This window comes from Manduca sexta, chromosome 9 (assembly GCF_014839805.1).
Source record: "Manduca sexta isolate Smith_Timp_Sample1 chromosome 9, JHU_Msex_v1.0, whole genome shotgun sequence".
NCBI classification, from domain to species: Eukaryota; Metazoa; Arthropoda; class Insecta; order Lepidoptera; family Sphingidae; genus Manduca; species Manduca sexta.
This window is the reverse complement of record NC_051123.1, coordinates 6,178,495-6,206,448: the sequence shown is the minus strand read 5'-3', so window position 1 is coordinate 6,206,448 and position 27,954 is coordinate 6,178,495. Positions and strand designations below refer to the sequence as shown.

At 35.3% G+C, this 27,954-nt stretch overlaps 2 protein-coding genes across 3 annotated transcripts in view; one reads left to right on the top strand and one right to left on the bottom strand.

Moving 5' to 3' along the window:
• Positions 1-1,807: 1,807 nt before the first annotated feature.
• On the top strand, positions 1,808-20,628 carry LOC115441318 (ceramide synthase 5). The gene is made up of 8 exons (XM_030166058.2): positions 1,808-2,110; positions 11,317-11,431; positions 11,953-12,174; positions 12,455-12,676; positions 12,973-13,091; positions 13,528-13,672; positions 14,889-14,980; positions 15,154-20,628. Exons 1-8 carry the CDS (start codon positions 1,932-1,934, stop codon positions 15,161-15,163), a joined length of 1,104 nt encoding a protein of 367 aa, XP_030021918.1. The 5' UTR covers positions 1,808-1,931; the 3' UTR covers positions 15,164-20,628.
• The window catches only part of LOC115441316, a 21,947-nt gene continuing 14,613 nt past the window's right edge, over positions 20,621-27,954 (bottom strand). For both annotated transcript variants that reach the window (XM_030166054.2, XM_030166053.1), the window contains exon 3: positions 20,621-23,775. In XM_030166054.2, the coding sequence (XP_030021914.1) occupies positions 20,916-23,775 (2,860 nt within the window). In that variant the 3' untranslated portion in view covers positions 20,621-20,915. The remainder of the gene's footprint in view (positions 23,776-27,954) is intronic.

The following is a 27,954-nucleotide window of genomic DNA, read 5'->3' as shown; positions in this document are numbered from 1 at the left end:
TATTTTCATTGTATGCAAAGTCCATACAATGCAAATTTTGTAGAAAAATGTAGAAAGAATCAGTTTGGCGTGCTCTATTTTCAGACAGTTACAATTTGAGAAACCTTTCCTTACCTACCCAATTTGTAAACTACATTAATGGATTTTAGTTAGTATCCTTTCGGAAAATTTCACCCTTAGCCACCGTTCTTTAAGGAGTTCAGAATCTGAAATATCAGACGAAGAGGAAGAGTAATAAAGGCTTGAATAAAATACGTTTTTAAGCCAGTAACGAAAATTACGTGTATTTTATATATCTGCACTTGTTTTGGTACCTATAGCTAAAGCTGTAAGCTTAGGTGTATTATAATAAATATTTACCGGGATTTTAACGGTTGTGTGAGTTCTCCAACAAGCAAAATCGTGCTCAAGACAAAATGTTGACCCAAAAGAAAAAAAAATTACTTAGCGAATATAATATGTATAGTTATTATGTGACCTCCGTAAAGCTAGGCAGGGAATACACCTTGTTAGTTGGGTTTATGCTAATTGCTGCTGTTGATGCCGACAGCGCCTACTAGACTCCACTGCGCAATCAAGTTACCTTCACCACCTACGTATCACACCTTGTACCTACGTACGGAAGACTAAATTACATTGCCAGAGGAACTAAAAGCGGGCGCATGTCGTGGCGTCCCTAATGCATCCCATTGGGAAAAGAAACATTTGCTCAGAAACTATGGCGTTTGGCTGCTTAAATGAGGTTGTCACCAATGATTGATTAAGGTTGTTTATTTTTATTTAATTACTTAAATTAAGTTATTTTAAAGTAATTAAGCTTTTTAGGAATTAAGTTTCTGCGACATGTGGTATTCGCAATTCTCGAGAAAAGTAACGTCACGTAAGACTATACATGTATTATACGTGTCGCTAGGCAACGGTGTTTGTTAGATGTTATAATAACTAGTTATAATCACATTAAAAATTGGATATAGGTATTATTCTGATTAATTATATACTGAATATGTATAGAACCGCGGATTAAGTATATTTCCATATTTATTTATTTAGTACCCAAAATTAATATTATAATTATTATTATTTATAAATAAAATTGTATAATATAAAGAAATGCTCATTCGTCTCTTGTTTCATTCTTGAAGGAGATCGTAGCCAGCACGTAGGTGTAATGCCCTTTGGAATTAGATTATAACTTTATTAAGGCGATACCTCAAGGTCCATTTTCATACATTTTGTTTCACCTTTAATCTGGGTAACTAAACAAGTATTGGCAAGTAAAGAATTTAAATTCACGTCTAGTTAGTGATTAGTTCTCGCAGTTGAAAGAAAAACGTAAAAATAATTAATAATCGTGGATATTTCGGCCTTTAAAATTTCGTCATATTAAATTTTAAAGGCCGAAATATCCATGATTATTAATTATTTTTACGTTTTTCTTTCAACTGCGAGAACTAATTACTAACTAGACGTGAATTTAAATTCTTTACTTGCCAATACTTGTTTAGTTACCCAGATTAAAGCCGAAACAAAATGTATGAAAATGGACCTTGAGGTATCGCCTTAAGTCTGGCCATACTTATTTTTAACGTCGAGTAAGAAAGTGAAACACTTCTGAATTTAAAAAAGATGTGATGCAAGGATCCTCTAACCAGAGTTTTAAAAAACGGACGTATAATCCCAACTTTTATTTTGAAAATCAATGTTTAAAACCACAATCAACATAATGAATTAGTAGAATTTTTAGTAGCGGTCACATATGTTTATATCAAATTTTACGTAACGGTCACACAGATAATCTGGCAATTCTTTGAATGAAGTGTCACTTTTCGGATCAAACTTGAAGGTGATGAGTGTTCGCTGTTCCGTTTAAATTTTAATAAGATTTATAAATCACAATTGTAAATACTTAAAAAAAAGTTAAGTGTGTTAAAATGTTGAGGCAGTTTCTTGATAAATTTTGGAATGAAGACGTTTGGTTACCGCCAAATACTACGTGGGAAGACATAGCACCCGGACCCGACAAGGCTGTGGAGTACACCGACTATACGCACGTTTTTATTCCTATACCGTTAGCATTGGTGTTTATGGTGGTGCGACGCGCACTCGAAAAGTAAGTACAAGTGAACTTTTATGTGAATAAGAAATTAATTGTCGTGACTGCCGAAAGATAACCTGAAGCTAAGTGCATTAGCATATCGCGTGAGGCGTCGAGAATAGTGAAGCAATATCTCTATGTTGCGCATTCTATTTTTGAATTACATTGAAGTTTATTATATAAAAATATATTTGCATTATGAATGGATGTTTGATAATGAGATCATGGGCAGGATTTATTAAAATTTTACCTGTGTCGTGTTTTTCTGTGTGCTACTTCCTGGCGCTTGAGTGTAAAGAAACACACAATCTAACTACGAAATATAAAGGATAATAAGTTTATACTGGCTTTTGCTAGGCGTAATTGTGATTTTAATTATGCCCAATTAAATAATAATAAAAATTGGGGTCTATTAAATATGGAATATGTGCCATATAACTTATTGGGAATAAAAGTAGTCTAATGTCTATGTTAATTTAGGCTGTATCAATCTATGTTCTAAATTTTATCCATATGTATTCAGCAATTTCTGGGTTCCAAACTTTGAAACTTCCTCAAACCATCTCATTTCTAATATAATTAGACAATAATCTCTGATTATTTGTGCATAATGCAATAAAATCATGAATATTATGATATTGTGAGGTCAAGGAAAAATAACTGTGTTCTGGGATTCCTTAGTCCCAGCAAAATCAAAATTTTTTAAGGGGAAGTACCATTTTAAAAAAAATGCATTGAATTTAAAATAAAAGGAACCAAAAAAAATATTTATGTAGTTTTGTTTGACTAAAAAAGTGTAGTTTCCAATATTCATTTAGCAAGTAAATAAAAAAAAGATTTTATTTATTTGCAATCTGAGTCCAAAATTAAATAAATAATGCCTAATTATTAGTCCATACAATGCACTATGTTAGTTTACACTAAACAATAGTTAACCACACAAATATTAATTTAAGTAAGCATACAAAAACTTATTTATTAAAGGTCCCAGGATATACATAACTATGCTAGACTATGTTATGAGTTATATAACACATCTTATTCTTTATTAGACATTTGTTTTAAATTATCATAATCAACTATTTTTATATTTATATCCAAACATTTCATAGCGTAATAATAACAAGTCACATTATTCATGCCAGATGTAGCTATAAGTAAGCTCACATGGTGGAAAGTGGCATTAATCGCATGAACAATAGCCGAGCTGGGAATGAAACGGTCTACCAAGACAGATGGTCACAGGTTCGTAAACCCAAAACACCCACATGTCACTTTTTGAAGTTATATGTGTATTGTTTATCAATTATCATATGTTTTATGGTGAAGGAAAACATTTTGAGGAAACCCAGACATCTGAAAATTCTTTAAAAACAAAAAGGAATAATGATTTCTTATGTCTACATAAAATAAAAGTATTTTTCAATGTTCATCTATAATATATATAGGAAGATATTCATATTTGACTTTTTAGATGACTAACACCTCAGTCCTTCCTGTGACCATGAAGGCTAAATAGTTTTATTTTAAATATTAAGTTGACATTTCATATGATATTCAATGTTCAAATGAAGATCAAACATAGACTACCAGAATGCATTGCAACACAAAGTAACATGAAAAACGAAATCTTGTGAAAACAGTGTCATAATAATAGCATTGTTTATTTAAGTTACTATGTGAAAAAGATGTTTCTATGCAACATTCATTACTGACCTTTATATTTTGTTTTCAATATTAAAACATTTCTGAATGTGATCAATTTTTAGTTTGTTGTATGTAAAATACAATGGCATTTATCATATTAATATGTGTTTCTTGGTTTTTGAAACTAGTGCAGGAAGTAATATTTTGGAAATTGTGTAAAAACAATCCCAGATATAGAGTATATACTTAAAAATGGCAAAGGGTGAAATGTTATGAAAGGGAAACCAATACAACACATAGGTACTATTATGCATAAATGCAATCTGCAAATCGTTCCAATGACAATTAGATTCTTTGTAAAGAGAAGCTGGCAGGAATCTGGTTATATGGACCTTTCGCCACTGATACTTAACCATGAGCAGTTAAAATAACTTACAATATCATTGTATAAATCATATTATGGTCCTGGAAACTAAATCTGGTTTCAAAGTGATAGTCTCTTTTATGCACACTTATTTATATTGATTTAAAAATCATTACAAGTTAAATGTAAACGAAGTCATGACATTACAATCAATTTGTATACAGTAGATAACATTGTCACATTTTTCTGAGGTGAACATCCCGCTTAATTATTATGTCAATGTTTATCCACCCACTTTTCGTGATAACATGTTATTAAATTATATTGTATTTTGAAGGTTACTTCGCCTACAGGTTTCATATGTGCTGCTAATTTAGTTTTAATATTTTTACAGTTGCTTCTATTGTTATTCTAATATAAGGGTATTTTCTAATATTTGTTAGTTTTAAATTTGCTGTTTTTTCGCGAGGAATATCTAGTTCTGAATTCTCTCTTGGCCCCAAGAGGAGCATTATATCGATCAAAACCTTATGAAGTATACCTTATTTAACGCTCTAATCATCTGCTGATTAGGATGTTGGATTGATTGGAATGGTGGAATGGATGGATGTAAAATGGTTTCGGAAAGGCATTGAGGTTAATACCTCAATGCCTTTCCGAACTTAATAGTTCGGGCGTATGTGGATGTTACGCCTGGAAGACGGTGTCCGAGAAGAACTTAAATTGATCAAATAAGTGATCTTTGGAAAAGCATGAGAACTAGGAGTGTCGAAAATGCGAAAGAGGTGTTTCAAAATCGTAGCATTTGGCATTCAATAGTCTCTGCCTACCCTATGGCAAAAAGGCATGCGTATGTTTGTACATATGTACACTTACTTTAACGATACAACGTTCTAGGGAAGCCTAGTGGATCTGAATTGCTGGAAAAATCTTAAGTGCAGTGTCACTAAACGGTAAATCTTTTTTGAAATTCGGAAGTCTCCTTCCAATTGCCTTTGGTGTGTTGAGTAGTATGGTTCGGTTTTGTTGTCCATCTCAGGATCGTATTATCAACGTACATTAAATGTTAAGGGTATTTGTTGCTACGCGACAATAGTCTTTAATCAATTAATCTGTTTAATCACCAAATGTCTCCAAGCTACGTAGCTTACATACAAATACCATATGGTAATTGAGTTGTAAAGGCGGCTCGTATGACCAAGTAATTTATAAAACGATTTTGTTAATTTACGTTTAAAAATATATATATACTCTATTACCGGAAAAGAAAAGATGCAAAGTGCAATCTAATAACAAGGGATAATATGTGCGAAAATTGTATTCTATTGACAATGCATAAGATGGGCCGCGCCAGCGTATCGACGCTTCCCAGTCAAATTCTAATACACCAATAATTCCCTTACCAATAAAGTTTAATTTAAAATGGCTGTTAAAACTAGACACTGTTTCGTTGCTTACGTCAAATAATTAATTAATGAGTCAAATATATATTTACTGTACTGTTTACATTAATCATTAATTAAAATGTTTAATGAAACTAGCCTTAATAGTCTTTAGTGGCTCACCCAGTCTTCTGCGTAATTAAATTGTGAGGCACAATTCCTTCGAGTCTAGTCTAATGTCTGTGCCTGTGCATGGAGTTAAGTGAATAATGTGTTGAGAGTTGGAATGCGGCATTGCTGCCCCCGTGGTAACAATGACGATTTCTTCCGAGTCCCCCAAGACGATTTTATACGATATGGTGAAGCAAGGTTGGGCTAATACACGCCTTCTTCTTCCGCAATGTCATAACGTTCATATTATGTGGGCAGTGTGCATTTTAAAATACTCAATTGCTAGCTTTTGCTCGCGGCTTCAACCGCGGGAAATAATTTTTCGGCATTATCCTGCTGCATATATTTCCCGGGGTCAAAAGTGTTAATTTCCTTCCCAGGGTCTTAAACTATCTCTATGCTAATTTTCATCGAAAGCCGTTCGGTCGATTTTGAGAATATTTCGTTCATACAGATGCGGTGAGTTATAAATGTCAGTTTGAAGCATGATTCATGTTTTCGGCTTATTTATGATTAACAAGGCTAAATGCTATGCCTCATGATTATAATTTCAATTCATCATATTTAAAAAAGATATCAAGGCAATGTAAATTTCTCCATCAGTTACCTAATTTATTTTAATCTTATCTCGTGGTACCAACAAATATTGTCATTCTACGGAGCATGATATTGGTACTTGGAGAGGAGGATTCGCGGCAATATCAGCTTTATAGAAATAGGCATAATAATTATTATCTATTGGAATTATCAGTAGTGTTGATAATGTCTCACGTTTGAGATCCGCATAATTGCTTTTAAGATAAGTTTCGCGTGCTATATGACACATATAATTATTGTTAAATAGATATTTTCAACTGAATATATTATGCTATAAACGATATGAAATAGTTGAAAACCCTATAGTTGGAAAATAATGTAATCAAAATATTAAATAAGTATTATTACATATTATGAGCGTTGCGATCAGAATTTTTTTGATCCATTTCCGCATTCGACCGAAGATATGGATCAAACTTTAAAATCGTTCGTTAATTTCGGTCGTTAGTATGTCATGTTTTAAAAAACGTATTCCGTTTTATTTAAAACATTGACATTACATGTCAAATTTAAGAACCTATAAAAATGAAACACTAATTCGTGCGAATATTATTCGTATAACACTGCAAACCCGCTACGAAATAATATAATGTAACTGATAGGTGAACAATTATATTGTTATGATATGGTTTATTAGACAAATAGATAGCTAATTCGCGAAAACTTAGATAATACATAATAAACGCTATCGCGTTTCAAATATACTAAGGCCAGGCCAGAACAGGTGCACTAAACGACATTTAACGCGATAATGGTTTCGCTCGTCACGTCCTTTGCGATTTTTGTTTGTATCCTCACTCGTAGGATCGGTTAGCGATTTTTTTTAACCGCTTATTTCTGATGTTCACGATTAAGTGCCGATGTAATGTGATAATACTGTCACCATTTCCGCACCTATACACTCGTGAGATTGTGTGGAGTCATGCCATTCTATTAAGATACCAGACTTTTTATCGCACGAAATTGTGTTCATCGCATCGTGCGCACGCGCTATAGTCGTTGATATTTGTGCGAATTCTTACTTTAAAAGATACTTAATATTATTTAATTTATAATATAATGTGCTAGGGAAGTATTTAATAGAAACTTATTAGTCATAATAATTATGCATTCGATCCTTAGACCACAAATGAAACCTTGAGGAATCTTGCGAACAGTCCGGCGCTGCTGTCTCGAATGGAACCAGGGCCTCGCTAGATAATATAATATTGAACAGTATAGTTTAGGAAACATGTTATCATATGTTAGGTATCCATATCTTTGGAATTTGTGGTTTTAATAATAAATATAATAATATCAGCCCTGTATTATATATTTGCCCACTGCTGAGCACGGGCCTCCTCTACTACTGAGAGGGATTAGGCCTTAGTCCACCACGCTGGCCTAGTGCGGATTGGTAGACTTCACACACCTTCGAAATTCCTATAAAGAACTTCTCTGGTGTGCAGGTTTTCTCACGATGTTTTCTTTGACCGTTAAAGCGAACGATAAATTCACAAAGAATACACACATGATTTTAGAAAAGTCATAGGTGTGTGCCCTTGCGTTTTGAACCTGCGGACATTCGTCTTGGCAGTCCGTTCCACACCCAACTAGGCTGTCGCCGCTTTTTACCTAGGCTGTCGCCGCTTTTTGTGTTTTTAGCGAGGCGAAAAAGCCATTCAACACCTTAATTGTCCATTCTAATATGTATCAATATTTTCTCATATAAAAAGTCTCAAGTGGACTATTTACGGATATTTGAAGCATCAGATATATCTGTTTAATCTCGTTACTAAATTACGTCGGCAATATGGTTTTATATTATTCGAATTTACTTTTTACGACATCCATACTTTTATAGCTTCTAAGTCGTTAGTCTCGTAAATTGGGTCACTAACCGACATCCAGTCTCATACGACAATGACTATGTCCGTAAAATAAATAGAAACAATTCCGCCCCCACACGAATATTAACGTGACGTGTTCTTTTTATTTCAGTCAATTTACGACAATAGACTGATTTTGTGTCTAGTGTTTGTACGAGACAGCTTGAATTTGAAATTGAATAAGTTTGATAGGTTTTGGATATCTTTTGTTTGAATAACAAGACGAGCTTGCCGTTCGCCTGATGGTAAGCGATACGACCGCCCATAAACAGTAGAAACACCATCCAACACCTGGAATTCAACACCAAGTATTGTTTGGTATTCCATCGCGCTCGCCATCCTGAGACATGAGATGTTCAGTCTCATTATGTCTAGTAGTTGCACTAGCACTGGTACCGCCAAAGCAAACAAGTTATAGAAAACCTAATTATGTTTTATATTTAAATTGTTTCTGGTATTCTAAGGTACAGGCCTAGCCTAGTTTGGGTACCCCTGGCAAATATGTTATTTTTTGTTTTTCATAATAAGCTTGTAATCTGTAACCATTGAAATTGTTATTTACAATAAAAATACCTATTACTATTTTTTTTTTATTGAAGACTCTTGGTTTTCTAGAGATTTAAAAATATTATTGATAGGTCCTCTACATAATAAAAGGGTCATTTAGTGGCCATTAACATCAGTTCAATTAAACGTTGAATTGAATTTTTAGTTTAATCATAAACTGTTCCACTCTTCTAGGATCACGGATACACGATCATTGAACTGATGCCAGATTTAACGTCTAATGGCCTATTCTAATGTTAAAAAGAACATAGATTTCCACTTAAATATTACCACTTAAAAACATTGTAGTTTCGTTCTAGCTCCGTAGACGTATTATTATCATTGAATATTTATTAGATTCAGCCACTTAAATATTAAGAATTTTTGTTGGTACAAAATCGATATTTTAAAATGATAAAAAAAAAATGCTGTTTAGGACTTTTATTATTCACCATTCAATGTTAATACAATATTATCGATTGAAATAGGGAATCTTTCTTTGCTTAAAAACATTGGGAAAATATAAAAATAAAAAAATATGTTTAATTTCAGTAAAATTTAAATCGGGTTATGATATTGTACGAACTTAACAATTAAGTTAGTAGATCTCTCTTATGTGGAAGTCCGCCTGGGTAGGTACTACCGCAATGTTTATTTCAGGCTCCAAGCAGCCGTGTGTAGTCACTATTGTGTTCCGGTTTGAAGAACACTGTAGTCAGTGTAACTACTGGACATAATAAGAGTTAACATCTCATGTCTCAGATTGGCGAGCGCAGTGGAATGCCAAACAATACTTTGTAATTCAAAGCATTGGATGGTGTTTCTACTGTTTATGGGCGGTCGTATCGCTATCGCTTATTATCAGGCGAACGGCAAGCTTGTCTCCGTCATTCAAAGCAATAAAAAAATAAAATAATAACTTTGTAACAGAAAAGTAAAAGAATTGTATACAAAATATACCCAAAAATTATACATTTCGTGTATTTAACTTATAATTATATGACTTTACCTTTTAAGATATGTAAAGCAAGTAGTCAAATATCTAATTCCGTATCTTATCACGTTCTCTGGCTTATCATCATGATATTAGTATTTACGAGTCAAAATGGCTTCCTCTTTACATTTACATATGCAAATTATTATAAAATGTGTGACTTAAAATTTTTGTGTCAAGGCCGGCAGTTTTAAAATTTTTAAAAATGAATTTTCTACAGAAAACATTTTTTTTATCAATTGGCGACTTTAAATTATTGCTCTCCAAGCATTTTAAAGACAAACAGCAGAAATAATGTTTATACTATCTTGGTTTTCTGAGAGAATTCCACACCTGTGAAGCCGGCTAATTGATGTTGTAGAGGAACCAAATAATTCAATACACTGAACAAACAATTAAAGTTCTGAATCGAACATTCAAGTTTTGTCATAGGTATTAGAAACTATAAGAGGCTATAATTTAAACTCTGACGCTATAATTTACCTTAGAGTTCAAACCCGAAGTAAACAACGAAACTCTTTGTTACGATGCGGTAATCAAGTTCGCAACTTATATTTTAATAGTCGGCCCATCTATGTATGTACCCTGAAAGTTATAGATCCTTTCAACACATATACTCGCTTTTGCCTGGGGCTTCGACCGTATGAAAAGTTTTTCCGGAGTGAAAAGTAGCCTATGCCACTCGGAAGTAATGTAAGGAGTTACTAAAAAAAATCAAAATCGGTTGAGTAGTTCCTGAGATAAGCTCGTTCAAACAAATTCTTCAGCTTAATAATATTAGTATAGATTATTATTATTTTATTATATCTATAGATATAACGATTAATCATATTATTCTCTGCTTTTTGCTACATAAATTAAGCCATAAAAAAGTATGACAAAAAACTTCTTGTAGCAACGTAGTTGACCTCCGATTCTAAAAAATAAATCTACGCGAATTTTGCACAACTTTGAGTATTACGATGCTAGTTCCAATCAAAGGGTAGCAATAAAGTGGGAAAAGTGGAACACTAGATTTTATCGCAAAATTATTATGTACGAAGAAATGTCGATTCGATAAAATCTATGTCATTTACACAATGCCTATGTTGTATGGCATAGCTGTTTGCAATGTCTGGCACATATTTCATTATTTGTATAGTTTTTGGATTGATGAAAAAAGTGAAACATTTTTCTTTAACACTACTAGTCTCGGAAGAGTCAGGGCAATACTATAGCATACACGGAATTGACAACGGTTATTCGTCATCCGATGGTTTTATTAATGCTAAAAAAGTCTGATGGTTCTAAAATTACACAGACTAGCAAAATATTTAGTTTAGTTGCTAAAGGATGGTAAAAATTATTAAACACCGTGTATGTCGCTTTAGCAACGAATTACTAAATAGTATTATTTGTTCTGGTCATTTGCAATATGACAAAAGCCGTTTAACTTTTGTATTTTGATCTTGAATTTTTAATTGGTATTACCAATTATAAGTGCTTTAAACAGAAATATATACATTAGCATAACGAATGTGTACCTAATTTTAAATTAAAGCTATTATTTTCTAAATAATGATTTGTTTTTGAAATTTTTGGAAATTCTAAAATGATATTAACTACTTTTGTGAAGCTTTTCTATAAAAATAATAATTACAATATTAATACAGATACTGGTACGAGCCGTTTGGCAAGTCGCTGGGCATCAAAGACACGCGCCCGCGCAAAGCACCCACGAATCCGAAGTTAGAAGAGGCTTACAAGCAATGTTCCCGTCTCAGGCAGGTACGTGAACAATTTTAAGGTAAATCCCGCGCAGGTCAAATTCCCGGCATTTATTAATATTTAAATATAATTGTATTTTCCTTGGGTATATTAGGATATTTAAAAAAAATACGTTTATCGTACAAACATAATTTTTATGTAATTTCCAATGGAGAACCACAATAATTAACAGAATTCGCCGACGACCCTGTTTTTTTATTTATTATTTATACACATGTATAACATAATAACAGTTACAGTAGTACAGCTATGTTATACAGGCCTAGTAGGTAGGGTTTAATTTAAATAATTCGTTTTAATACGCCTGTGGGCCACTTCTATGAATTCCTACAGGTTGCTAACAAATATATCTAAGTTCTGGAATATTATAATGTTTAGCAACAGTATATATTTCGGAACTAGTATTATGCTATAACGGAACTACATATTTTTATTATTATAATTACAACAGAACCTAAACCTGAACTCAATTGTGTTTTGAGATCTTTTGTCTGTAATTTGTTTTTTATCCCAAATTTCAGTTCACTTCGCTAGCGAAGAAGTTGGAAATGAGCGAGCGCCAGGTTGCGCGGTGGTGGCGCTTGCGCCGCTCGCAGGACAAGCCCTCGACCCTGGTCAAGTTTTGCGAGAACATGTGGAAGTTCACCTTCTACCTGCTCAACTTCTCCTTTGGCATCTTCGTGTTGTGGGATAAGGAGTGGCTGTGGGACATCGACCAGTGTTATATCGGATATCCGCATCAGGTAATGGAAGCATCTTGTGGGATTTATTTTTATTTAATTTATTTTTATGGATCAATAGACAGTGTCAAGTATGTTAAATATAAGTATGAATAGTTAAAGAAACTATGACAACAAGATTATTGTCCAAAGATTATTCAAGTAACTACGAATTATGTTGAAGTAACAACTTGGACTAAATATTTTGAATAACTGTGACAATTTTAATTTAGTTATAAAAAAACATGCGGAGTTTTCTTTTTGCATAAATATGTCTAATTCCGATTCACTATAAATTCTCCAGGGTCTATCAAGCGACGTGTGGTGGTACTACATGATATCGTCCGCGTTCTACTGGTCGCTGACGATCTCCCAGTTCTGGGACGTGCGGCGCAAAGACTTCTGGCAGATGTTCGTGCACCACATCGCGACCATCGCGCTGCTCTCGTTCAGCTGGGTGTGCAACCTGCACAGGATCGGCACGCTCATGCTGTTGCTGCACGACTGCGCTGATATTTTTGTGGAAGTAAGTCTTCTTCGTTTTTGATATCTGGGGTAATTAACCTTAGTATTTTCCACGAAAATTTCGAATTTATGTGAAGTCTGTCAAACCGCACTAGGTCAGTGTGGTGGACTAAAGTCTAAACTCTGTCAGTAGTAGAGGAGGCTCATAGCCAGCAGTGAGCAGTGGCTGAAGGTGATGATGAAGTCTTCTCTTTCGTTCTGGGACTAGTTACTCTTTTTGGCAGTAATCTTTTTAACCACTAAGTGAGCGATATTCCCAATTCCTTATTTAGTTGGAAAATTTATTTTAAATTACAGTCCGTGAAGGCGTCTAAATACGCAAACTACCAGCGCCTGTGCGACGCGTTGTTCCTGGCACTCGTCGTCGTGTGGGTTCTGACTAGAGTCGTCATATACCCTTTCTACATTATTTGGAGGTGAGTGACGATAATTATTATTCTCGGGAAGTGTGCATCATCCGTTATTGTCGGCACTATGTACGTTCTATAACGTTGTTCGTGAATAACTTCTAAACGCTCCTCTCAAAACATAACTGCAAAGCTGTAGTTTACCTATGTAATAGTCATCAATCATCGTGTGAAATATGATTTTTTATTATTCATTGTGAGGTTAAATAATAAGTCGACAACACTGTTCTACCGATATAGTAACTTACTATGTTAGTAAGGGACTGTTCTTTCAACCGTGAACAAAGTTAACAGTTTTATTACACTAAATGAGCGCACCCCGCTGTGAACTCGCTTGCAATATGTCAGTGTGATTAGACCCTTAACTTTTTCTATTTTGTCTCGGCAAGGTTTACTCGACCATGGATGAAACAACTGCCTCTAAATAATCTATTTGATATTCCAGTACGTCGGTCCGTGCGCCGATGCTCCTGCCGATGTTCCCCGCGTACTACATCTTCAACTCGCTGCTGTGTCTGTTGTTGGCGCTGCATATAATCTGGACCTGGCTCATACTGCAGATCGCTTACAATGCTTTCAAGGCTGGACAGGTTAGAAACCATTTTCAAATTGGTAATTTCATTGGTGTGTGAGGGTGTGTGAAGTCTACCAATCTGGAGTAGGCCAGCGTGGTGGACTAAGGTCTAATCCCTCTCAGTAGTAGGAGGTCCGTGCCCAACAGTGGGACAGTGTATAATATAATTTCATTGAACCAGGTTGAAAAAATAACAAAAAGTGATTTATTAAAGTAGGTATATCTCTTTATTATTTGCCTCTACTCACGTTCAAATTATACTCCTTGGACAATGGGGATTCAGATTACACGCAACTGTCTTTGCCTGTGTATTTTAGATTTTCCTGCACACAGCTGTTTCCTTTTCCTGTTATTCAACTGGTACAATAACTTTTCACTTTTGCTTCCACTGTTTACAAATATCAAATATTAGGATATTAACACGTAGAATATGAGTAATAGGTTACTCAAAGAGAATATTATCACTATGTGTTATTATTTTTCTGTAATAGTACCAAAGTGAATAGAATCTTTCCATATATATTATAATTCTCTTTGATATAATCACTACGTTTTATAGTATTTTATGTGAGACGCCAATCTGACAGATACGGTTAAAGGTATTGCCAGCGTAAACTTGTAACTGTACTCTGTAGTACCAAAAAGAAATTGGAAACTTTTGCGCACGTTTTCTTCCTTATTTCATTAATATTATTATTACATATTGTTTTATTTTATTTTTTATTTTTTGTCCTCCGTCACGTCATTTCCAACAAACGGCCCAACGGAAGATCAGCGCTGGCTTCACTGTCAGCATATTGCTGAGTTGGTGCATTTTTTGTGACAAATATAGTTTTAAGTTCTTTATGTCTGTTTCATTTGTTTGTCTGTTATGTTTATGTAACTTGTGTTTGTTGCAAAATAAATTTCTTTTCTTTCTTTCTTTCTTTCTTCTATCTGCATATTTTTTTTGCTGTCCATTAAAGTATGTTAAGATATTGGTGGATCGGTCCAGTATTAAATAGAAAAATAAATAACCTGCTTTGGCAGCACCACTATAATTGTCGTTTTAAAGCTAACCTTGTGAATACACGAAATGACTTCCATTCAACTACAGCAAGGTTTTTTATTTCCCTGGTCAGGCAATATTGACTTTCCAAAAGGACAGTTTGTAGTCCGTACACAAGTCTATAGATTGTAAAAACGCCGCAGTAATTCCTTGCGGTGTATCAACTGTGTTTATCGTATTACAGATGGACGGCGATATCAGAAGTTCCAGTTCGGAACTGAGCGACAGCCCGCAGAATTCAAACCACAGCTCGCCCAGTAGGGCTAAAAATAAAAAGTAAGCACTTTATAAGTATTTGTATCGAGTATTTTAAAAGAAATAATGTGATAAGATTTTTCTTTTTCCCTTGTTTATTTAAGCGAATCTTGTTTATGGATGGTATTAAAAACAAATAGCACAGAGTTATAACACTTTCAGAATTTCATATCATATCTTTTTATTATTTTCAGGGTAACATAGATACAAAGTATAGAACGGAAGAAATAAATCTCGGATTACAGCCACGAACCACTTATATTTGGAATATATTTTATACATTTAAGTCTTAAACAAGCAAGAGTAACCTTTTTTTTATACGGTAAATACTTGAGTTGTTCAAAATCACTGTTCCATAATTAAGAAATGAATACCACAGACTTTGTGGTGTTTATCTATGGAAACTAGTTGTTTTTGTATTTCAAAACATATATTAAATACGTGCTTTTGTAACTGCTATACAAGTTTAATAAATAGTTTAAAATTTTATAATTATCCATAAAGTAATATTAGCAATTCTCTTCGATAGTCGTTATAATATTTGTAACAACTCGAGTAATACAAAATAATTCGAATAATTATTTATTAATGAATTCTAAAGTATAAAATACGCACCTCTGACATTACTCTGGCGTAGTGTTGACGATATTATCGATAGACAAAGACTATCGATATTACATTTAACACTTACCCATACAGAGGCCAAATATACCTGATGTAATTGTGTGTTTAAACGTCTATTTATATTGTATTGTAGTACGCGATTATAATTAGAATTTATTGGTGCTCTATGGATATTTTGCGAATCTTAAAAAGAAAAATTGATAGATTTAAATTTAGTTCAATACTCTATTATCTCATTGAAATAAAGTAGTGATATTATTTATTTATTTATATATTAAAAACGTTCACAGCTTTTTTTTGCACTCAAGAAACTACATAACAAATTTTCTCTTAGTACTTGTTTCTTCCGTTACGTTATTAAATGCAACGTTTCTGTCTACCAAGGCAGCAAGAATATGAAAACAGTAACTGATCTTATTCATGACCTCAAATGAACAGTGGTGAGGGCGAGTTCGTATGTGTACAAATTGGACGGAAGTAAACTAGCCAATAGACAACGAACATCGACTGGGGAACTAATCGCGCGGTACACCAGTGCTTCGGATGTCAAATCGACCAATCAGAAGTGTGCTCACGACTCGTGCCTTCACATGACTTGTATCGTCGTAGAATCTAGCGATATGTTAATAAAGCAAAATATTCATAGATGCCGTAGTATGGTAAGCTCAATGTTGTAGTTGTAAGTTATAATTTGTCTACAAAAATGGACCAAACAAGTTTGTTTACAAGACCAAAAAGAACTTAATATAATACAAGATAACAGCATTCTGTATTTAAAATCTGGAAATATGTAGGCAATGTATACTAGAGACAGGATTGAACTACTGGACCGGTTTATTTTTTACAAAATGTCCATATCGCATCACGCTATGTTCTTGTGTTAGAGGTAGGCACAGATGTAACACATCCACACTTATTACTACACGTATAACATATCCATACTTAGTTTATCGCCATTTGCTTGGCACAATTCCAGACTGTGCTGATTTTGAGCAGTAAATCCCAATATCACTACCACATCATCAAGTCCCCTGCCGAACATAGGCCTCTCCCAAAGATTTCCAGACGTACCTGACGCAAGCGGTCTGCACCCAACGTGTTTTTACGCTTGCCGGTACGTGGTCTCCACTCGAGAACTTTTTTATGTGCCCTGCCCACCGCCATTTTAGCTTAATAATCCGCTGGGCTATGTCGGTGACTTTCTCTTCTACGGATCTCTTCATTTCTGATCTTATCGCGTAGAGAAACAGCGAGCATAGCCCTCTTCATAGCCCAATATCACTACCCAATTCTATATTGAATATACATTTTGTAATGTTTATTCCCTGGTGCCTTTTTCCGTGGGGTGGTCAGGTATTGTGTCTGGTAATATGACCCTTATTACAAAGCACCTAACAGCAGGTAGTGTGAATATAGTAAACCCTCTAACGTCCCCTGAAAAGGCAATAACTATTCAATACCCTAATAAGGTATTGCTTTACAAGCATCAGTGTAAACATAGATTTGTCGGGATTCTATGTCAGATGGCCTTTGTTGTATTTATAAGATCCGCCAAAGAACAGTCAGATGTTACGATAGCATTAGAATGTACTGTCTGTGTGTAATCCTGTTTCTAGTGTTTAATTATAATGAGATTCGCAACGAACTGCCATAGAACTAGAGGCTTCGTTTTATTCCGATTTAAAACTATATTTTGTTATTATTTTCAGTACAACTGGCTAGCTTTAGCTAGAGATTTTTATTTATAACAATTAACGGGTGTATTGACTTATATTTGGCTATAGAAGCTACTAAAAGCATACATACGTGGATATATTTATGAATATCAATGATAAAAATATTTTTTAAATTGCATGATTGTATCCAAGGAAGCTATAGCCATATTAAACGCGTGTGTACATTGTATTAATTTAACAAAAAACAGATTACGTCGTATGTTAAACAGGGACCACAGTTTATAGTTGGATCACTTGGATATTTTTATTATTTATTTCTATAACATATTCGAAGAAGCAATGTTGCTGTTTTTGAACAATATATTAGTTGTGTTAAATGAAATTATTGAATATTTTTTTTACAGTATAACATGCGTATATTTGCTCCATTATTAGTCATAAATACTTTTTGTTACCTTTATTGATATTATACTGAAATTATAAAGATTTTAAATGGATATTTGTCTATTACAGATTGTATATTTTGGATGTGTATTAACTTGTAATTTTATCAAAATGTTTCAACTGGGGTATAGGCATGTCTTTAGTTTAATAATATGGAGAAAAATACTTTCCAAACATGCAACAATAATTTTAACTATTCAAAGATATATACTTGAAAATATTGTATAATTGTAATAGATTTGATGTCTAGATTTTGTGTTAGGGAAATAATTTTACGGGTTTTCATGTGTCCTTACCCCAGATATTTCGCTGGCTCATTATTACAAGGTCCCTTAATTTTTACGTAAGACGAAATAATGAGATTTAAAATTGTCATGATGATAAATATTAAAGAAGACAGTCGTGGTTCCTCCCTTAATTAACATTAGGAATTATTAGATATGTTTTTTTACTTAAAAAAACATAGGATTGCTTGATATATATAATTCAATTTCTGCACACAAGAACATAGTACCTTGTCATAGTGAGCCAGTAATTTGTGGCTTAGATGAAATAGTGGCGACTTACTATGCTAATGTTAACTCTATTAGCATTATACTGAAGCTAGATTTCCTATACCTTTACATTGTTACTGCTGATTCTTCCGATTGATGAGGTTTATCTATTGCTCCTAGCATATTTAAATAGTAACTAAAGGCTATTCAGGATTATTAAATTTGTAAACTAATATTGATCTTTTTGAGTACTATTATTTATTTAACTTTAATCTTATTTTGTGTTACATTTGAATATAATTATAAGCATTTAAAAACAAATCTTCAAGCCAAATAGTCGAATAAATAATAATTTCTCCATATCTGTCTCCCGAAATAGCCTTCCGATTATCCGGAATATGCTTCCGGTAATATCTTTTTTATACCATTCGAATATATTTGTTTGTAATGATCACGCATATCTGTACAATTCCTATAGTATCTTTTCAAGTTAACAGCTTATTGTTTTTAATGTTATAAACTAAGTTAAAAGTTTATTTATATTCGTAGTAAAATAGTTTTGTTCTAGTAACATCACATTGTTAGGGCGTGTCAGCCGTTCAAGGTATTAGAATGTTTATTTCTTTGTACCATTTTCATTTCACGCGCGTACATTCGTTCTTTATTATAATTATTGTTCGCACGTTTTTTTGAAAATACCCAAGATAATAATCTGAATCTAAAACCGTATGTATAGATTTAATAATATACTGAACTATTATATTAACCTATACATATAAAAACCCTATTGCAGTGCATAAGGTGTAACATATATTGTTAAGGAAATAAACTGTTAAACATTGGTTTATTTGTATGTGGTAATCGAATGTATGTTGATCTCTTGTATTTAAATGCATTTCTTTACTTTCCATTTTTAACTTTTCTTATGTCTATTTAAAAGGTAATGTGTGTATTTTAATATAACTATAAAGTGTATGTATTTTTCATATATAATTTATGTGTTTTTCATATTATAAGCAGTTTTGAGATTTCATGAAACTCCTTGCGTTTTCGCGATTCTACACTATATACAAATAAATTCTACTATATATTTAATAAAATATGAATTATACTTTTGATAATGGTCAGATATTAGTAAATCTAATTTTCTACGCTATATTTTGTTTCGGTATGAATATACTAACTAAATTTGTACTGATCCGAATTAGCTAACATTTGAATACGATTCATTCGAATTTTTTTAGCATGTAATCGAACAGTTTGTTAAATTTGATATTTTGAAAGAAGTTATGTGATTTGTCGCAAATTATTTATATACGCAAATCGTATTACAAGATATTACGTATGTATATAATATAATAAATGTAGATACAGTTGAAGTGTTAATATCACAGTATAAAGATGCATACATACAGAACATAGCATCTTATGTTCAAAAAAGCGATCGATACTTGGCCACGTATTGCTGGGCCCTTATTCTGTATAATAGTGTAAACGCGTAACGCGGCCGTGTCATGTTATCTATGAGAAATGTGCGTGGAATGGTATTCTGTAAGCCAAATTTCTATAGTCCTAAACATGATGCGTTGTGTTACGTGCTTGTTACACACTGTCAAAATAACGTGCGGGATAGAGAATAAGGCCCCTGTATGGTTATTGTAACACTGTACAACCTTTAAACTGTGATATTGTATTCCGTATATATTTTTATGTATGCGACATATTTTACATATAATTTTATTACTTGAATATCTCCTCTTTCAAAGTGTGCTTAGTTTTCAGTGGTGTTTTTAGATTGTAAGCCTAACATGCGGTAATGTTGAAACGAATTTATTTTCGTGGCGTATTACATTGCATGTATCTGTATTATTTTTCAATAGAACTTGCATATGTTGATCGTAATGTACACGGGTTTTCGTGATTCCTTAAATATCGTAATAAAATTGAAGTGAAACTATTTTTCGGATTTTATCGCGGTATATTATGATTTCTTCTCGACGTTTCGAAGTCTTTGTTCTTTCAATGTCTAACATTCGCGTAAACATAAGAAATCATTATCGTAATAACAGCCAGAAGAGTTGTTTAAAAATGAACTTAAAACTTCATTACCTAATTATGGTAGTCACAATTAAAGCACAAATTTGCAAGTTCTGTTGTCAAATAATATGTGTAGTTTAAATGTTTAAATGCACGTTCGTGATTGTGTATAATGTAATGTAACTATGTGTCCACGAGTCCAGCCAACAGCGAATACAGAGTCGTGTGTATATTTTGAACTTTATCTCATACAGAAGTTCTAGTCAAGCTTACGAAGTCAACGGATGTCGGCTGGACATAAAACACTGTATTACATAAACGCTCTCTTATACGTAATACATGATGAAATTATTGTAAATGTGTTGGGTTTGAGAAATAAATATGGATTTAATTATGAATTTTTTTATTGTTTATGACTAATCAACTTTAATAATATATTCATTACAATATTCGATACACTCATGTATACAGTAGCGGTATAGTTTAGACGCTTTATTATTCACTCACAATTTACCTACCGTTTCAACGGCAGGAACTATCGAAATAGTCATCTTATTCAACACAATTAAAACTAGTATTTACAAAATATAAACAGTTTAGCCTTTGCATTCGATTTCAAATGTAATCTGCTACATCTTCAGTGTCATCAGAGTCCTCGTCTCCGGACAAGGAAGGCGTATGCTAGAGAATAGTGAGGTTGATTCTTCTATCATGAATGGTGTCCATGTGGCAAGTTTTGACAGCGCGCTGGGCGTCGAACGGAGTTCGAAAAGCGACTCTCGCATCACCGGTTGGCTGCCCCCGTTCGTTGTATCTCCTAATGACGTCATCGTGCGTGAGTTCAAAATCTGAAAAGAACTGTAATATTTCATCAATCGATGCCCGGAAGGGTACATTCTCCATTGAGACCACACAACCCGGCTGTCCAAAGTCCTCTAACGCTGGGTCGTGATCTTCTTCCCGTCCATTCTCCTTATTGGGATTAAAGTTACTATTTCCTCCACGGCCACGCCCAAAACCGCGTCCCCGCCCACGGGGTTCAAAACCGCCACGGCCTCGATCAAATCCACCACGACCTCTGAACCCGCCGCGCGATTGGTCGAACCCACCACGAGATTGATCAAAACCACCACGGTTAAATCCGCCTCTATCAAAGCCGCCTCTGTCAAATCCACCACGTCCTCTGTACGGCAGGCGAGGTGCATACCCACCACGCATCTGGTCGAAAAATGTTGGGGGTCCATTTCCAAGTAAACTTTCCGGTTGTTTGGGACCTTCTAAAGCCTCCTCGACAACGCTTCGCTGAACAAGATCCACGGATATGCGGCAACCTTCCAAGTTACTTCCATGTTTAGTAGCGGCCAATCTGGCCTCTTGTATAGAACGAAATTCACAGAAACAATCTCCGGACGGTAACCCATTTGTGTCTAGCATGAGGTGGATTCTCGCTGGCACCGCACCAGTATCCGAGAGGAATGTAACTATAGTCCGGTCAGTGGCATCACGAGGGAGACCCTTCATTAATACGCAGTCTAGTGGTTCGTCTTCCATTTCCGTAGTTATAACATGCTGACCAGATACCGGTACTGGCGTTGATTCCATCTGAGTAGGGAATGGGGGTCTAGTACCCCAAGTGGGTGGCCCAGTTCGTGGATCCATAGCTCCTCCTGCTGAGAACCCACCAAACTGAGACGCAGCAAAATTCGGTGTCGGGAATGTTTGGGGTACGTATGGTGGCCCAAAGAAGCTTCCTTGCGGCGGAGCTTGCATAGTCGGTGGGACTTGCACTTGCTGCGGAGCATCGAATTTCTGTCGACGTTGTCGAGGATCACGCGGCACGGCAACATCTTGCTGTTTTTCCATAGGTGAAATGGCTCCGGATTCTATAGTTTTGTCATTTTGTTTTTTTTCCTTTTCATACTCCTCATCCGATATCGGCATTATGACTGGCTTGCGTCGACCAAATATGTAAGTTTCCTGCCTTTCGAGGGCTTGCCTCGCATCATCTGGCTTTGCAAATTGTACGTATGCAATTTTAGTGCGTGAAAATCTGCAATCGTTAAGCAAAATCGACAACAAAGAAAAATCGCTAAATGTTTTTATGATATCGTGTTCTTTGACAAAATTCGGTAAATCTGTTAATTTGAGAACGTTGTAATTAGATAAAGATTGATCCTCTGAATCATTGATACTTAAACCGCCCTCTTCCTCATCATTTTCTTCACGATAGGGTAGGTAAGAGTCGACGGCAGATTCATAACTTTCGTCATCTAGAGGTTCGACGACTACTTGAGCACCTTTCAATTCATTATTTTTGCGTTGTAAAGCGAGATGTTTAGAACGTATTTCGCAAAAGCGAACATAGATATTTCCTGTGCGTCGACCCATATTGTCATTAATCATTTTGATACCATGTTTGTCAATTAGGAATGGGAAGAAACGACGAACATCGCCGTAACTCGTATGGTTTGGTGCATTCCTGATAGCAACGCAGCAATCGCGTTGCTGATCTATGTTTTCAAAGCGCGATGGACGGTTTTCCCTGCGAAAGCCGCTAGCGACTCCACCTCGTCCCAAACCGCCACGGCCTGCTTGAAGTCTACCAACACCATTTGTTTGATCGCCTTGGAAGGCATTTGGATTACGTTTCTTACCGAGTTCCTGCAACTTATTATAAGCATCTGCTATGGTAGGGTCAGTGAAACGATTTATAGGCGATTCTGGGTTGGATATCATTGGGCCGTTGAGTATTTTGGGAGGAATATTTCCTTGCATTGGGAGTCCCGGCACCGAATTTAGAGTGTTACCAAAGGTAGGTGGAGCCGATGCCATCATATCCACTGGCGCCATGTCAAGGGACTTTTCTTGCGAGCTTCCCGGGGATTTGCGTTCATTGCGGCGGTCACGGGACCGACGTGACGGCGATCTATCCCGGGAACGGCTACGGTCTTTCCTGTCACGTTTGCGATCGCGGCGGTCCCTGCTGCGGCTGCGATCGCGGCGTCGGCGTTCTCTCGATCGAGACCGATCTCTGCGATCTCTTTTTCTTTCCTTTCGGTCTCTGTCGCGTGATCTGGACCTGGAACGAGTACGGCGCCGATCTTTTTCACTGCGCTTCTTCTCTGATTTATCTTCCTCTTTATCCTCATCTACATCTTCTTTTACTGACGGACTAAAAAGCGACGGCGGTGGCTCAATAACAGCTGGTTGAGGTATTTCTTGAGGATTTCCAAGTCCAGGAATGCCTAAATTAGAGAGCGCATTATTGCCGAGAGCGGCTGAAAATGGACTTATATTTGGGACAGCGGGGGTTGGCTGATTCGCTAACGCTGGCGGAACGGCTACATTGGTTGGTGTAGCGGATACAATGGGTGATGGTGCGACAGGTGCCGGAGCGGCAAGCGAGAGGAGTGGTACGCTTTGGCGCGCCGCTTCGATTACTTTGTGCATTTCGGAACGAGAGCTAAGCAGCAGCTTAACTTGTATCTCCTTTATCTTCCCTCCATCTAGCATCATGGCTTGACGTGCATCTTCATCAGTACTGTAACAAAAGAGAAAAGTGTGTTTAGTAACACAATCGCGACAATTAATTACTGTGGGTGATCTAGTACTGTAATGAAAGGACGTATAAAATTTACATTTCGATAAAGGCATTTTATTGTGAGAAGAAAGGTATAATCAAAGTTATTTTGTGTTTCGGCATAAATGTCCGCTCCGGGGTATCCAGTAAGTATTAGTCCAAAGGAAAGCAAATAATAAATTATTAGATAACAGAAACATAAAATTTTATGAATACAGGCTTACAGGTTTCAAAGTTATGATATTTTTAAAATTAAAGTCAAAATTTATTATTTTTGTACAGAAAATTAAATTTTACTGTACTTAGAGATTTCGTATTTGGTAGTTTTTATAGTTTCGTCGTCGTTTGCGTCGGCCAAGCATTTACTACAGTTGGCGGTCCGGAATCCGGATAAATAAGAATGCAGGTTCGTGTTACGCACCCTGTGGAATGGGGACGTTTGGTGAATTCCACCACGGTATCCCCTATCTGTCGTAAGAGGCGACTAATAGGGGCCACGATGAAAGTCGTCGGCGGGCAGCAGGAGGCTGCCCGCTCTTAGTGCGCGCACTTTTTAGTGCGATTCTGTGCGACCTTTGCACATGTTCGGTTGATCCCCGGGATGGATAGCAGTGTGCAGTAGGCCTCATGCTGTCGTTAGGACGCCGTCTGAGCCTCAGAAACCCCTAGGGCTCAGAAGCCCCCATCCTTCCTCCACATAGGAGACGGGCCGCTAGAGAGCACCGCGCAGGGGCGGTTTTTTTAGTTTTAACTTTTACACATTCAAAGTAAAATCTATACCTATAAATATAAAAGTTACTTTATCTGTTAGAGTAGAGTAGAGTGAACTCTATCTTTTAGAGTACAGTAGAGTAGAGTAACTCTATCTATTACTGAACCGGTTTCGTTGATATTTGGTATGAAGATAGATTGAGATTCTGGGAAAGACATAGGTTACTTTATATCTCGCTAAAATATACAGCAGGACTTTTATACCAAAAAAAAGTTTCAGGTAGAGACGCGCGCAAAAACTAATTTTATATAATCCGATTTTCCCATCGGCAACATTTGAAGAATCATCAGGGCTTTTTGAGCACCTTTGGACGCGTGAAATATATCAAATTCCATGATTGTAATTGAAAATGTACTCAGTAAGCACTTTAGGTTCTTATTTCACCCCTTTGGAGGACGACTTTCCAAAACGCTGATATTCCTGACTGATTTTATATACAAAAAGTGATATAATATAGTCTGTCTTAAGTATTAGGAATTATAGTGTAGAACGTAGAAAAAATATTCTAAGTACATAATATGCACTAGATACATATTATGTATCTAGTAGAAGACTGACGCATATGTATTTGTAGGAGTCGTAAGTCGGTGTGACGTAGACTTCACTTCTACTTGTTAGGTACTAGGTACATACCTACTCATAAAGCCATAAGCGTTAAGTATATATATTTTATGAGATTTATACTCCTAATTCGAAGTATTCGTATATTGTTATTTTTATAACCCGGTCCTTGTGCTAGAAACTATTTGCTGTCATCTCGCGTAAGCATCAAGCGAGTAAACTTGGGTACCACCCCTCTTTTACCTTTTTCCCAATAACCTACGTTAGATTTTTGCAACATACCATAGGCCCTGCTATGGAATCGTTTAAAGAGTCCCTAATTATGGTTACACATTAGTCCCAAACATGAGGGATACTTTGCATATCCATGAGAACAGCAAGGCCTATGAACTCATCTTCCTTGTAAGTACTTTGGCCTGGAAACCAATGATTGACCCTTAGTTGCTTTTTGAGACGAGCAGGGTTCGCTGTAATGTTATTCTAAGCTCTCCGCCTCTCAGAGTATGAGGCTTACACTCTTTCAAGACTCTTACCTATAATAAAGAGAACCCTAAACGCACCTAAAGGTCATAAGAGAAGAACGTTAATTTTATAGGTGATTTCTCGACTGAGAATGAATTTTGAAATATTATGATGATCCTTTTTTAGTGCTCAGTATTTACGTAATACGTGGGTATTACTTACACAAATGACGTTACGGTATCATTTTATGTAGATAAAACAAAATATTTGGATTTTTTTCTTACTTCTAGATCATTTTTAGGGTTTCCTACTTCAAAAGGAACCTTATAGGGTCACTTTGTTGTCAGTCTTTCTAATTGCCAATAGTCAAGACCCTTTTTTTCGGAACGCGTATAGGAAGGTATCAAGTTGGAATTTATACCAAATATACGTGTATACGGTCCTTACAGCCGTGAAAAAAAAAACAACTTGTAAGTCAACAAGATCAAAAGATACGACTGTTTATGTTTAAAATTTTAGCATCGCCTATTTACGATTTTAAAAAGGAATCAAACCCTATAGGTTTACTATCCGTTTACCTAGAAACATGAAATTTGGCAAGAAGTAGTATTATAGCACATGTCAAGAAAAAACTCAGAAAATTGTAAATATGTAGGTACCTACTTTAGGAAAAAAAATGAATTAAGTAAGTATTACAAACTCATTATACGCGGTCGGTGCAATAGCCGTGTCTAGGCATCGAACGGTAAAGTTAAGTTTGTCAAGTTTGAACTGATATACTTTGATACCTTACCTACAAGTTTGTACGGAACCCTTGGCGGACGAGTCCAACTCGCACTTGTCCGGTTTGTTTTTTATTCGAATAATTCGAATAGATACCTACAGTCTGTAGTCCATAATATTCATAATATTCGATAAGTAAATAAGGTAAATATTCGAATACGAACCCCTAGTCAAGACGTGATGCGTTGAGGAAATGAGATTTCTAAACATAAATTATCGAATATTAGGAATATGTGGGTGAATTTTGTTAAAATACATTTTAAATGTTATTTAGAATAAAGCTTCATATTTTTCCGTTATTAGATTTTAAATGAAATAAGTTAATTGGCATGATACGCACACAAACACGTTATGTCTATAATTTTGTGTTGAATATATTGTGATGCATACACCGTACAGTGATTGCTTTATTAGCGCATTTGTATAGAGATATGACTGCTCTGCTGAGTTCTCAGGTTCAATAAAGTGATTTATGTGATATAAATATGTGTGTGATTCACCTCTGCCTACCCCTTAGAGGGGAAAAGGCCCGATGCTATACATTAGTGTGTATAGGTTAGATAGGTAGTTTATTTATCTACAATATTTCTGAAAGTAGGAGTAAAAACTATGATTTGAGAGGTCAGAGCCAAAAACGATAACTGTCTAAAGCAGAAGTTCCCAAACTTTTGTTCTCATAAACCGGTGGACCCCCTGCAGCAAAATTTCTACCTTAGTCCCCAGAATATGCAAGTTTATATATGTAACAGTCGCTGAGATTTTTAAAATATTATCTGCCTACATTTATAGGTGTATGTATGTCAAACCAAATTTTTGGGCCTACTATTAAAACCTGATAAAATTTCAGTGAACCCTCATTTTTTGGTTACGCCAACGTAGATCTAGACCTTCGTCGAGTCTTCCGTAGACCCCAAAGGATCCACCTGGACCACTTTGGGAATCAATGTTCTAAACCATCTGTTATTGTGTTATTATGTCAGATTTATTGTATTGACACATAGCCCGCCGTCAGTCTGTTCAATTCCTTAGCATTTTGCTTGAGGCCGGCTTTATTTTGTAAAAAACATGTAGGCTTGTCCAACTACTTTTCAATATCTAATAATGGGTTTGCAAGGAGTGTATTAAAAAAAAATGATTTTCCAGAGTCAGTCCGAAAAATTTTACAACGGCTTTCAGCTTTTGGACAACAGAAGAACAAGAAACATTTTTTTTTAAATTATGAGAGTTTTAACTGACTAACAGAGGTCTACTTGTCTATAGATACTTTAATCTGGTTATAAGTACTGCGGTCCGCCAGGCTTTCTCATGAGACACACCGAGCTTTGCAAGTGGAACCCCAGACCGAAAATTATACTTATATTAAAGACGTTTGATCCAAGATCACTTGAACTGTACACTGACCTTAAAAGAATAAAGAAATTTAGTTAATTGTGACTATTTTTATTTAAATATAACATTCTAATTACGTTTTGAGACACTTAAATAGGTGCAAGTTGGTGGAGCGGGAACGACGGGGTATGGGGTCTTATTGGTCATACGAACGACTAATCAAAGCCGCTCTA

What these genes read in the sequence shown, in the direction of transcription:
- LOC115441318 (XM_030166058.2), top strand. Translation starts at nt 1,932, where the DNA reads ATGTTGAGGCAGTTTCTTGATAAATTTTGGAATGAAGACGTTTGGTTA. An exon ending in AATGTTCCCGTCTCAGGCAG is followed by an intron (nt 11,432 to 11,952) that starts GTACGTGAACAA and finishes CCCAAATTTCAG; the next exon opens with TTCACTTCGCTAGCGAAGAA. An exon ending in GCGCTGATATTTTTGTGGAA is followed by an intron (nt 12,677 to 12,972) that starts GTAAGTCTTCTT and finishes TTTAAATTACAG; the next exon opens with TCCGTGAAGGCGTCTAAATA.